Source organism: Ailuropoda melanoleuca, chromosome 7 (genome assembly GCF_002007445.2).
Source record: "Ailuropoda melanoleuca isolate Jingjing chromosome 7, ASM200744v2, whole genome shotgun sequence".
Taxonomy (NCBI): domain Eukaryota; kingdom Metazoa; phylum Chordata; class Mammalia; order Carnivora; family Ursidae; genus Ailuropoda; species Ailuropoda melanoleuca.
Genome location: NC_048224.1, coordinates 9,015,841 through 9,029,759, shown reverse-complemented (window position 1 = coordinate 9,029,759; position 13,919 = coordinate 9,015,841). Strand labels below are relative to the sequence as shown.

Below are 13,919 nucleotides of genomic sequence, written 5' to 3'. Positions count from 1 at the left end.
TCTGTCCTCAGAGAATTTACAGTCTAAAAGGAGAAGGAAAGAGGGGTGCCTAGGTGGCTCAGTCAGTTGGCTGTCCAATTCTTGATTTCGGCTCAAGTCATGATCTCTAGGTCCTGGGATCTAGCCTCAGCGCAGAGTCTGCTTGTCCCTCTCCCTCTGCTCCTTCCCCCACCCCTGAACGTGCTCTCGCTCTATCTCTAAAATAAAAAATTAAAAAAAAAAGATGAGGAAAGATAGTAAACAAATAATTATGAGCTCATTTATCCATTCTTCATGTATTCAACCGCTAGAACTTTGGGAGGATGGGGGGAAAGGCAATACTAAAGGAAAGAAGGAAGGAAGGAAGGAAGGAAGGAAGGAAGGAAGGAAGGAAGGAAGGAAGAAAGGAAATATTTTGGTTAATGATAGACTAACTTTATCTCAGAATATTAGTGATATTTAGTGTTTTAATCTTGGACAAACTGTTACTAATAAATTTATTATATTCATCCAGGTATACTTTAAACACTATCTTAAGTATGGGTTCACCTTAGATTTTCTTAAACAGAAGAAGAATATTTAACTTAAAAACCAGAAGTAGGGGCGCCTGGGTGGCACAGCGGTTAAGCGTCTGCCTTCGGCTCAGGGCATGATCCCGGCGTTATGGGATCGAGCCCCACATCAGGCTCCTCTGCTATGAGCCTGCTTCTTCCTCTCCCACTCCCCCTGCTTGTGTTCCCTCTCTCGCTGGCTGTCTCTATCTCTGTCAAATAAATAAATAAAATCTTTAAAAAAATAAAATAAAAACCAGAAGTAATATGGAAGAAACACATATCCCAGCTAGGCAAAAAATAAAACAGACACTGCTCTGAGCCATGATAATGGAGGAGACAGTACTCTCTGTAATTACTATGAGTTAGAAAGACAACTCATTAAAAATTTTATTAAAGGTCTTACCAAATATATTTTTTTAAAAATTGCTCTTGCACAAGATAAAAAAAAATGTAATGTATAATTCTTTTCTTTTGCTACTACACAAGTAGGCCATGAATAAATCATCCAAGGACACTCGGGAAATCTGCTGGCTTTTACAATAAGGGAGAAAAATTCCTCTTAGAAATTCAGAAGAATAAAACCATTTTAATATGAGTGTTAAAGGGTAAGGGGACAAAATGCCCTGTCCTTACCGACCCATGCATATTCTTATATTCTATATAAAATAAAGTTTCTTTGCTTGAAAATGTTTATACAATAAAGTTCAGCCAAAGTACAAAATATGCTTTAAGTCCCACCCACATCCCTTATAAAAAGAAATTGTTTCTGGTCTCTTAACATGGCAAAATGCTTAAAAAAGAAAAAGAAAGGATCACTAGGACTCAGGACCTTACTGATTTAACTTAATAATATTCTAACCGCTGAATATTACAAGAAATAACCTATTAAAGATATCTTATCAAGGAAAGCTCTAAAGATTCACAGATGAAAAGCAATAAAATAATTTGAAAAGTGGTCATATATGGCTTTTCAAAGGTCAAAGTCCAAATGAAGAACAGACTATATTAGAACACTTTATACTTCAAAACACCACCTCAAAACCTTCCAACTTTCTCTACACATGTATGTCTTGGTACTTGGAAGCCAGCCTATACTTTCCCATCACCATTACCTGTTTCACTCTCTCTAGCTCACTTTCAATATTAAGTACATTTCAACTTCGGGTATACCTTGGCAAATCTTTTTTTGTTTTTGATAATTATCACATTTTATTTTGTATTTCTACTAGACATAACACTTACATTAAATATAAAAATATAGGTGTGTGTATCCATATCACAACCAGTGAATGTTTTATTATTTATAGCGATAGTCTTCTTTTCTGGTATGTATCATCTGATTTTATTTTTCAGACAATTTAAACATTATTATCTTTTGTGATTTGAAGCGAATTACCTGAATCTAATTCTGATTAACAATTCCACTCAGGTTGTGGTATAATTATTTGGCTAAAAAGGCCAACCTCAACTGGCAGTGCTTCTGACCAGAGAAGGTTTTGGGGGGAAGAATGAATTTTCTAACCTGTTTGGGACTAATCAATCTCTTGTCTTTCTTTCATGATCTCATGGTAGATTAGAAACTGCTAGCCTGATATAGAGCGCCCAATTTCTATGTTTCTTAGGTATACATTTACCTAAAACTATTACATAAAGGCAAATCTTTTTTTTAATGAGTATCCCACAGCAGAGAAGGTATAGAAGAAATGGTTCCAAGCCCTCGATTTAAATGTTTTCTTTTAAACAAGCTCAGAAATGAAATATTTTTACATGACCCAAATAAGCCACTGTTTCTCAAGCTGGTGTTACTACCTCAGTAACCTAGAGTTCCAAAGTAGAAACAGTAAGTTGCCATGAATAAGGTAAGTCTATCTCTTCGACTTTCTCAAACATTCTCTTATCTACTTCAGTCTCCTGAAAGACTCCAAAAGGGGAGAATTATTAAGAAATAATGGAGACAAGAGAAGATGAAAGACTGAGATTTTTTAGGAATACATACATGTATGTACGTGTGCATATATGTATGTACACATACATATAGAACATGAGTAGTCATGTTCAACCTCAGAATAGGGGGGGAAAAACCTGTTGTTTAATGTGGATTTTTAGTCACATAGCAAGATACAGAAAATAACACTCAAATGGGTGTTATCTTCGCCTAAGAAAATCTAAACATTTAATACATCGATGACCGAGAAAATTCCTTTTTCACTTCAAAAGCATTAAATATAAACATTTTGTTGGCAGCTATGCTTTTCAAACAGAGACTACATTCTGTACATTAATTTGTTTTACTCACTGAGATCATACACACTTTCCTTACCTTGTAAACACAGGTACCCATTCTGGAGTTTTTAAGGAAAATGGCTTCTAACTTTTCTAACATATGGAGAGTATTTCTTATGTAAGTCTTGCTCACCCACGCCCTATGCCTCCAGGGAACATCCAAAAAAACACTTTACCAACGTTTGAGAAATGTATTGGTGAGAGGAGCCCCATCATCCTTGATGGGCTAGCTCTATGTGGCTCGATAAGCTCTGTGTAGCAGAGATAACAGCTATCAAGCTGGGTTCCCTGAATTCAGTGAGGACGATGGGATCTGGGTTGCAAAGGCCAAGCGGTAGCACTTAACTTCCGGGAACAAAATGTACATGGTTGTCATAATGAAATCAAACAAAATGGTTTTACCCGCAGAGATCGCTGGTGTTGGCTAACTGATCACGGTGTTCAAAGGACTAAAATAGATAGGCACTCTACTTAAACGTTTTCCGACATGTATAAGTAGAAAAGCTCTAGGTCTAATTACCAGAGGTAGAACTTAAATCAACACAGAAAAGAGTCTGGCTCTCAATCAATTATCAGACTTGAGCTAGTTCATAGACCCAGTGTCTCTTGAATAAAGAGAAGGGGTTCCCTCTGGAAACCCTAACATACTACCAGATCATAGTGTAAATCTTCCTCCTCATCTTCCTCAAAGAAACATGCAACCATTTACCAAGGTGACTATGCACTGGAGAAAAGGGATTAATCACTGGGATAACTGGACACTGGATCTGAACTGACACGAATGCCTAGAGAACTAACATGCTATTGTGGTTCACTAGGTAAGGTTAGAGCTGACAGAGGTCAGGAGATTCACTGAGTTTTGGCTAAGTTTCTATCACCAGTGGGCCCAGTAGGTACCGGTTGGTACCTGAACCCACCTTATTTCCCTGGTTTGGAATGCAGAGCTAAGAAAAGACAAATGCAGAGACTGGCACCATATCCATATTGGTTACCTGGCCCATGAAGTGGCAGGTTTACAGAGGAAAACCAAATAGAAAAAAGCAAGTGGAAGTCACTAGAACTTTTACCTACCAAAAGAGTAAATCAAAAGTGATGCCACCTTTCTGGAGAGATTGCAGAGATCAGTGCCACTGGGAAGGGACTTAAAAGATACAGGGGTGGTGATTCCAACCACATCAGCATTCAACTCATCTGTCTGGCTTGTGCAGGATACAGATGAATCTTAGGGAATGGCAGTGAATTACTACAAGCATAATTACATGTGATTCCCACTGCAGCTGCAGTTGAAGATGTGGTTTCATTGTGGGAGCAGGTCAATACATTTCCCGGCGATTGGAATGAAGCTATTTTTTCCATCCTTTTAGTAAAAACTACCAAAACAGTTTCCTTCAGCTGTCAGGGCCAGCAATATACCTTCACAGCTTTACCTCAGAGCTATATCAACTCCGGCAGAATCTAGTTTATAGAAATCTTGATCACTGTTCTATCCCAAAAGACATCACATGTTCTAATTAGCTCTCTACCACGTTGAAGACAGCATTCTGACAGCTCGAGCTCCCGCAGGTCAAGTTTGCCAGGTCCTTACAGAATCATAGTGTAAACTTTCAGGGGGTTGGAACAACGCAAGTCATCCTCTACAGATAACTCTTGAGAATCAAGCTTAACACTTGCTACTGGTCCTCAGCAGATAATACATTCACGGACACCAATTTACCATGTGACCTGAATTGCTCATCATAAAATCGTTATTATCTGATCCACCAATCCATAAATTTGGGCATGCACAACAGCACTCTATCATCAAGTGAAAGTGCTCTATACGAAACTGGATTCAAGCAAATCCTGAAGGCACAATTAAGTTGCATGAGCAAACAGCCCAGATTCGAATGGGCCCTGTGCCTGATTTATTGCCTCCCCTCTTAATCCACAACCTGAATCTGTGGAAGGTTTCCTATGACCTATTGACTAATGAGAGAAAAAAAAATGGTTCAGTATATAGACGGTTCTGTATATGCTGACACTAAGTGAAAGTAGACAGTTGCAGCATTACAACCCCACTCAAGGGTGGCCCTGAATGACAGCTATGAAGTAAAATCATGCCAGTAGTCAGAACAAGTGATGGACCTGACTGTCATTTTGCCTGGAATGAGAAATGACCAAAAGTACAAATGTACACCAATGCACGGGTAGTAACTAACAGTTTAATGAAAATGGTCAGGGACTCGAAAAGAACACAACCGGAAAATTGGTAACAAGGTGATATGGGCAAGAGTATGTGGACTGACGTCTCCAAATAGGCACTGTGCCCAGACCAATCAGTAGAAGAGGATCTTAATAATCAGGAGGACAAGATGAGGCATTCTGTGGCTACTAGCTAGCATCTCTTCCCAGTCGCCTTTGTCCTTACCACCTTTGTTTTCCTTACAACAAAAGGGTCAAGACAGCAAGGATGTAGGGAATACATGAGCTCAGCAACACGGACTTCCATTCACCACGAGTGATAGGATTACAACCCCTGTTGTATGCAAAATCTATCAATAGCAAAGACAGTGAACCCATGATATGACACCATCTCTAGCGCCTGGCGGAAAGTTGATTATATTAAGTCACTTCCACCACGGAAGGAGCAATGCTTCATTCTTACTAAGGTAGACACTAACTCTGAATACAGATTTTCCTTCCCTGACCATAGTATTTATGCTGAAATCACCATCTGTAAATTTGTAAGACACTTATTCACAATTACATATTCCACATAGCATTGCTTCTAACCAGGGAACTCAACTTATAGCAAATAAAATATGGAAATGGGCTCATTTCACTAATCTTCTGTAATAAAAGTTAACAGACCAGGGGCACCTCAGTCATGCACCATGCGACTCTTGATCTTGGGGTTGTGAGTTCGAGCCCCATGTTGGCTATAGAGATTACTTAAAGATAAAATCTTAAAAAAAAAAAAAAAGTTAACAGACCATTAATTTCACTTCTGGGTATATATCTAAAAGAATTGAAAGCAAGGTCTTGAAGAGATATTTCCATGTTTACAGGAGGACTAATCACAATAGCCAAAAGGTAGAAGTGATCCAAAGGTGCCTCAACAGATAAACAAAATGCAAGTATTATTCTGCCTCGAAAAGGAAAGATTCCTGTCACATGCTATAACTCGGATGAAACTTGAGGTCCTTGTGCAAGGTGAAATAAGCCAATCACAAAAAGACCAATACTATATGATTCTACTCCATGAGGTGTCTAAAGTAGTCAAATTCATACGAACAGAAAGTAGAATGGTGGTTACCAGAGGTTAAAGATAAGGGCGAGAGGGAATATGATGGTCAGTTTTATGCATAAACTTGACTGGGACACAGATATTCAGTTACACATTATTTCTGGATGTGTCAATGAGGATGTTTCTGGATGAGACTGACATTTGGATCAGGAGACTGAGAAAGTAGATTACCCTCCCCAGAGCAGACGGGCCTCATCCAATCCACTGGAGGTCTGAACAAAATAAAAGGCTGAACAAGAAGGAATTCTCTCTCACTGCCTGATTGTCTTCAAGTTGAGACATTGGTCTTCTCCTGCCTTTTGACTCAGACTTCAACTGGAACTTACATCAGCAGCTCTCTTGGTTCTCAACACTTCAGAATCAAACAGGAAATATACCATCAGCCCTCCTGGGTCTCCAGCTTGCCAACTGCAGGTGTTGGAGTTCTTAGCCTTCGCAAGTGTGTGATTAATTAACGATCCCATTAGAGGATGTTGAGCACTCTTACTGAAGTCACTCCCTTGGATTTTACAAACTGAAACAATGAGCATGATGAAGCAGGCCAATTTTGGTTCTTAAACCTCAGTGGACTGGGAGGTGAGAGAAGTGAGAAGAATTTGGCAAATGACATCAAGACCTGTGTGCCACTCTTATAAGCATCCTCGATTCTCAGTGAACCGTGAATCTCCAGTTAAAAGGTACCAACCATGAGGTTCACAAGAACAATTAAAATTCTCAAGAAGATACCAGATCTAGACCACAGCCCTTTATTAAAGAAGTAAAGGAAGAGAGAGGAGAGGAAAAGTCCAATTTGTTGTCCTGATTATCCTAAGAGCCGTCCCTGAGACTGCCCAATTCCTGGGTGATATATATAAACGCCTAAAGGCATCAAATGCTGTTGCTATTATTTCCCAGGGTCCTCTCCAGTAGAAAGAAAAAGAATACCTCTAGAGTATTACAAATGATTTCCTCAAGGAAGGAAAGGCTGAAGAAGGTCGGAGGGCTCTCATTCAACACGAAAGTCAACCACCCTGAGGAGGATCCAAGACTGAGCCACAAGAAAAACTTGCTTTCATGAACCTAAGGAAGGAAAAGTTACATTCTGTATGTTTGCTAACATCCTCAGGCAGAGATGAAACTGTATTAGAAGAAACACTTGAGGCAGAAAGACTACATGGGTTCAAAGTGAGAAAGGATTTATCCCCATACACACCCTACTATAAGAATTTTCACCAGAAAAGAAGTGAGATATGAACAGCTGTAGTGCTTCAATTTCAAGAAGAAGCAGAAATAGGACATAAATGTCCCTGTTCAAGCAAATTGAGACTATCTTGCCCAATGATTGTAGGCAATCCAGGTGGCATTTTTATGGCCCATGTAAGACTGTACATCTTTTCCACTTAAGGTCAATCTCCCTGATGACTCATATGGATTGCTACCCAAAAGGCTGCTATAATTTGGAAAGAGACTCCATGACTACTTTTATAACCTCAAAAATTAAAATGCAAAATAGACTTTCGACCTGATCTTAATTCATGCACACTTTTATTCATTAATATTCTACAAATATTTGCTGAGTGACTGCTTTATGCCCAGGAATGTTCTAGCTGCTTAAAGTACATTAATAAATAAAGGGACAAAGATCCTTGCCCTCATGGAGCCTACATATTGTGGGGATTAATTTTATGTGTCAACTTGACTAGGCTAAGGCATGCCCAGATAGCTGCCAAAACATTTCTGGGTGTGTCTGTGAAGGTGTTTCTGAAAGAAATTAGCACTTGAAAGAGTAGAAGATCTGCCCTCACCAATGTGGGTGGGCGTAATCCAATCTATTGCCTCCCTACCCCCGCCACCACAGACAAAGTGGCAAAAGGAGGAAAAATTCTCTCTTTCTTCTTGAGCTGGGATTTCCATCTCCTCCTTTGGACCCCAGGAGCCCTGAGGTTCTCAGGCCTTTGGATTCAGACTGAATTATACCACTGGCTTTCTTGGGTCTTCAGTTTGCAGACAACAGGTCATGGGATTTCCCAGCCTCTATAACCACATGAGCCATTCCTACACCTGTCCTGTTGGTTCTGTTTCTCAGAGAATTCTAACACAGATAAAATAAATGTCCCATGTAGTATGTTAGAAGTGTGGGACAGCAATAAGTGCTATGGGGAAGAAAAGAAGTAGAGCAGAAAAAGGGAGAGAGGTAGTGAGACTAGTGGCATGGGAATGAGAATCAGGTAAGCTTCATGGGGGTGAGACCTCAGCATAGATTTACAAAGACAAGAGAGGGGCATCTGGCTGGCTCAGTCAGTAGAGCATGTGACTCTTGATCTCAGGGTTCTGAGTTCAAGCCCCACGTTGGGGTAGAGATTACTTAAAAAAATAAAAGCCTTTAAAAACATTTTTTAAATAAATAAAAAGAGAGAGAGATGCAGACACACCTAAAGAACTTTCCAGGCAGACAGAATAGCCAGCACAAACGCCCCCAAGGCAAGAGCATGGTTGATGTGCTCAAGAAACACCAGAAGGCCAGAGGGGCCGAAACAGGGAGGTACAGGGGAAGTCAAAGGGGTGATAAAGGATAGGGGCGGACCACAAAGGGTCTTGCAAGCCATTCTACGCTTAGTGAAATGCAGAGCCCAAGAAGATTGAAAGCAAAGGAATGACAGGCTCTGACTTGGGTTTTCAAATGATCGTTCTTGTGGCTACAGAGAAAACAGACTGCAGGGGGAGCAGGGTGGAGGGAGAGAGCAGGCAGCCAGAGGGAGCAGTGTTGGAGGCACTAGGAAACAAGGTGTGAATTATCACACTGATCACCGGTGAGAAAATCACCGTGAATCCTCTAAGTAAATAAATTCCTGAAGGTCTGACACTCACTGAAACTTTGCCTCATCTGCTACACCAAGATAAGTGGATGGATTACTGTTGCTTCAGAAACACTGAACGTAGAGCACCACCGAGGCTGAAGAAGATGGGGAAGAAAACAGCTTGCAGCTATGTCAACTCGGGACTAAAATTCACCCAACAAAACAATTTTCATTCATCCCATTTTAAAATGCAAGCAAGTAAAAACAAAACAAAACAAAACAAAATTGTAACCATCGAAATTTCTACCACGGATTGCTCTTCCTGAATTGGGGGGTAGATGCAGAGTATATATTGAACGGAAAGGTACCAAGAGGTAATAGAAGAAAGTAAAGCACTATTGCCTACTGGCCATATTGCAGGGCAGAGCATCTCTTGAAGAGCTTTCTGGAGGTAACTGAATTAATGTTGTAACAAATTCTAAGGCTGCCCTACCATCACATAGTAACACTCTGTTTCTATTCGAAATAGACTTTTTCTCAAAAACATATATACCGTGAGATATATACATGTTTATATCACACAGACACACAAGGTAAGTTAGCCTAGGATAAGTTCTTACATTACTTTGTGAGGAACAAAATATTTGTTCATCTTCGTGGAGGTGAAGCCGCAAAGACAATCTTAATTGTGCCGGATCTTCCATAAAATATTAAGCAATAAAGCTTATTATTTATAGCCCTCCATGAAGTAATAAAACCCCAACGTGAACCAGTGTAAGCAGAAAGAGAGTCCATCAGAATTTTACAGCGCTGTTTCGTGGAAGCCCAGAGCCAGAGGGAAACCGGGTCCTAAGCAGGTAAGTGTATCAGCCCGGATGCCAGCAAGAAGAGATAGCACACTCTGAAGAGTTCATCAGAAGAGAATTTCATCAAGATAGTTCCAGAAGTGACAGGCTTTGTTAAATTATTTTAAAACATTTTTTGCCTTGTAAAGGCTGACCTCTATAGACTGCATGATCTTGGCTCCTCTCCCCTCTGGCTTCTGGCTGCATTTGGACAGTGAGTGCACCTGCAGGAGATTAAGAGGGTGGAGGAGGAAAGAAAAAAAGGAAAGAAAAGAATGTCAGGGTATTTATTTCCTCTGTTCCCTCTGCTCCAGTGCATTCCTCAATGTTTAGCAGCTATAACCCCGTCAGGCAGGTCCTCTTCCACAGCTGTGGCTTGTGCTGGACTATGGTGACAATGTGCCCTCCACTGAACCCTTTAGGCTTAGGCATGGTACTGGTTTTCCCCTCTGGCTTGTTCTTGCTGTCATATCCTATCTTTTTTTTTTTCCAAGATTTATTTATTTGGGAAGGAGAGCACGCACTGAAGTAGGGGGAGGGGCAGAGGGAGAGAATCTCAAGCCGACTCCCCACTGAGCACAGAGCCCCACTCGGGGCTCCATCCCTTGACCCATGAGATCATAACCTGAGCTGAAACGAAGAGTCGGATGCTTAACCAACTGAGCTACCCAGGAGCCCCTGTCTTATCCTATCTTATTGGTTCTCTTATCCTGTCCACATTTCCATAAATATCTTGATTAAGTTTTCTTCCGACAAAGTCTTCAGAGAGTGCCATCTTTTCCTGCTGGCATGCTGGCTGACATGCTTACCTGCTTAGGACCTGATTTCACTCGGGCCCTGCGCTTCCATTTAACAGATCAGAGAAGAATGGTTCTTGGTGGGTGAAAGAGTGAATAACCGGCCCCATATGGAAACAAAAACCACGTCACAGGAATACAAAAATCACTAATTCAACATACAGTCCCTTTTCCAGAAAAACTTTCTCTATTATATATAGGCTGTGCCTATATATGGGAAACAAGGAGTTTAAAAAGTGTGGTTACTAAAAGATGAAAAGAAGAAGAAAAACCTTAATCGTCTTCTTCTATAGGCTTAGCAATAGCTTGTGTGTTTCTTTGTTATCCCCTATTTCATTTTAAAATTCAAAAGAGATATGGCATTATTTTTAGTTTTTTTAATCCAACTCTGAAGAAATATTTAAAATAACACTGAAGTATAAGATATACTATGATAATAATTTAACAATTTTTTAAAGCTCCCAACATCATTAAGCAACGACACATCTCAATAATAAAACAGTACCGTTGCAAAAGAATATTTTATCCTCCAAAGCTTTAGCAAATATAATTGAACACTGGATATCTATACTTTTTATGTCACTCTTATATACCTTGATTTTTTCACAGTAACCACGAAACATCAATGCTTTGGGGAAAAGTTTAAATTTTAAGAAAAGTTACAAGCTCATTTCATGAAATGACTGTTAAACAAGCATGAAGGATAAAAACAGACCCCAAAAAAACAGATAATAGCAAAACACACTAAATTTCTAACAGTTCACCAGCATAAATCTGCAGATCCATAAAGTAATAATAGGCCTTGATCATATCCTTCTGCTTTTTCAACCACAACATACTTTCTATAACTTACAAGTTCCTAAAGAACTCATTTGCCAAATATCTGTTTGATTCCTTTAAAAACACAGCGTCCAGGAGCTCAATTTTAAGTGTAATGAATTTAATTTTACATGCCTTCTGAAGAACACACCTGAGTCAGAAAAGAACTAAATAATTCGAGGCTGATGGTATAGCAAAAGAAAGCTGAGGTGGAGAAGTAAAAGTATTTAGGTCAAAGCTACTATTACACACATAATGGCATATACACAAAAAAATTAAGGAAGTAGAAATCATGGAGAGCATTCATTAACCAGCTAGTGCTTCTGCTAGCTCCCAAAACATGCCTACCTAATACACAATTTTTATAGTTCTTTATCTTATTTAACGGCGCTAATACTAAAACCAAAACATTCCATCTAAGCACTCTTCTCTGGAGAGTATATGTATGGTAGTAGGACGTGAAGGAGAAAACCAGCTTAGCATATGCACTGTGCTACAGGCTGTGTCCTACATAACCTTTTGAATGCATGACCTTTAAGTTGTTGAAGGTTGCCTCAGAATTTGGCTCAGTTTGATGGAAACATCTGTTCCCCTTGCAGGTATACTGTAAGGACTTTTTTCTCAGTTGGATTCAGAACACAGCAAGCGAGCCCTTGTCTGTCCAATCATACAGACCCCAACACTTGTAAATCAAGTTCTGGGAGGACAACAGCAGGTCCACATTCCGTCACCCTTTCTCAGCCAGCTAGGCCAACTGACTGCTGTGAGAACTGCTCTTATCATGTCATCAAATCAAAACATGTTGAGATGAGGGACTGTAAGAGGCATCTGCAGAATTCCCAAAATGTAGTGACTTTGGAACATTGACAGATGCATCTGTCATTTTATACCTTCAACTAACCTGATGTCCACTGGCCCGACACAGTAAAGCTGTCCAAGATCGATTCCAATTCTTTCACGTTATTTTCACATGTCTCTACTAGAAAGGCCTGGTGCTTCTTAGCCTTTTAATCAAGAAAACAATTACACATAATAAAGGCACATATTATAAGAGCTGCAGATTTGTGTGAACATATATAGCACTGTGAAGTATAAACAAGCTAATAATTACTCCAAATATATTATTAATAACACTCTTTCTGTCTTAATCATACCTTTTACTTAGTTTAATGTAACTCCTTATAAGGCCTCAATAACAATTTACTGAGGCCTTAGTGCCTGGAACTATTTTATATTTAATAATTCTTTTTATCCTCACAGCAATCCAAGAGGGAAGGGCTATTTTTATCCCAATTTTACGGATAAGAAAACTGAGACAAAGAGGAATTAGAAACACTAAAAGATCAAGGTTGCAGTCACGTGGTAAATTACCAGATGGTGGTCAAAAGTGAATACAGTATGACCACGCAGAAGAAACCACAGCGGTCGACTCAAGAGGTAATGGTAGCGTAGGCTAGGGTCTCAGCTGTGAAAAGGAAAAGGAGGTTGGGGGGGGTGGTGCAGAATACTTAGAAGATGGAATGGCCAGGCCCCTGGTGACACTGCACTGGGTTAGACTACACTGACCAGATTAAACTGGATTAGATTTAATTGGATCAGATTGGATAGAATTGATGAGGTTCAGCAGATGTTCAGATAAAAGGAAGCGTCAAGAGTGATTCCAACTTTCAGGCTAAAAGAACTGGCAGATTTCAGTCGTACAGTGAGAACAATGGTGGTAGAGAAGATCTTATTTTGGGTGTTTTTGTTTATTTGCTTGCTTGCTTGCTTGTTTTTGGCAGAGAGTACAAATCATGAATTCTGTTTCAATCACATTCCATTGGAAATACCTTTAAGACGCTCTCAGTACCAGCACAATGCCCAGCAAATAACAGGCCCTAAATAAATATGTTTGATTTAACAAAGAACAAATAAAATAGAAAAATATGGGAGGCAGCTGGACATAATGGTACAAAGCTCAGAAGAGAAGTCAGGAATGGGTTTGGGATCACCTACAGATACTACTTGAGGCTTGCCTGGAGAGCATTTGGCAGGAAGAGAAAAGAGCCCTGGAAAGGCCTTAAGGAACTCCAGAGCGCAACTAAGGAATCACTGCACACTACATCAAAAACTAATGATGTGCTGTATGGCGGCTAGCTGCATATAATACGAAAAAAAAAAGCTAGAAAAGAAAAAAAACAGCAAAGCAGATTAAAAAAAGAGGAAGAAAAACTGAAAAGTATAGTGTCATGAAAACCAAGAATATTTTAAGGACAGAGTTGTCGATTACGTCCAATGTCACAGAATATTCAAGCAAAATGGGGACTACGAAGTGTTCAATGGACTTAGAGGTCGTTGGTGACCTTTTTTTTTTTTTTTTAAAGATTTTATTTATTTGACAGAGATAGAGACAGCTAGCGAGAGAGGGAACACAAGCAGGGGGAGTGGGAGAGGAAGAAGCAGGCTCATAGCAGAGGAGCCTGATGTGGGGCTCGAACCCATAACGCCGGGATCACGCCCTGAGCCGAAGGCAGACGCTTAACCGCTGTGCCACCCAGGCGCCCCTAGAGGTCGTTGGTGACCTTGATGAAATCTGTTAT

At 39.9% G+C, this 13,919-nt stretch overlaps 1 protein-coding gene across 8 annotated transcripts in view; it reads right to left on the bottom strand.

Moving 5' to 3' along the window:
• CCDC171 (coiled-coil domain containing 171) overlaps window positions 1-13,919 on the bottom strand; it is a 303,540-nt gene that overhangs the window by 195,145 nt on the left and 94,476 nt on the right. For 7 of the 8 annotated variants that reach the window (XM_034663934.1, XM_034663935.1, XM_034663937.1 and 4 more), the window contains 2 exons: window positions 12,242-12,344; window positions 9,880-9,948 (listed from right to left, as the gene is read on the bottom strand). In XM_034663934.1, the coding sequence (XP_034519825.1) occupies window positions 9,880-9,948; window positions 12,242-12,344 (172 nt within the window). The remainder of the gene's footprint in view (window positions 1-9,879; window positions 9,949-12,241; window positions 12,345-13,919) is intronic. The other variant, XM_019796089.2, reaches the window with a different exon arrangement.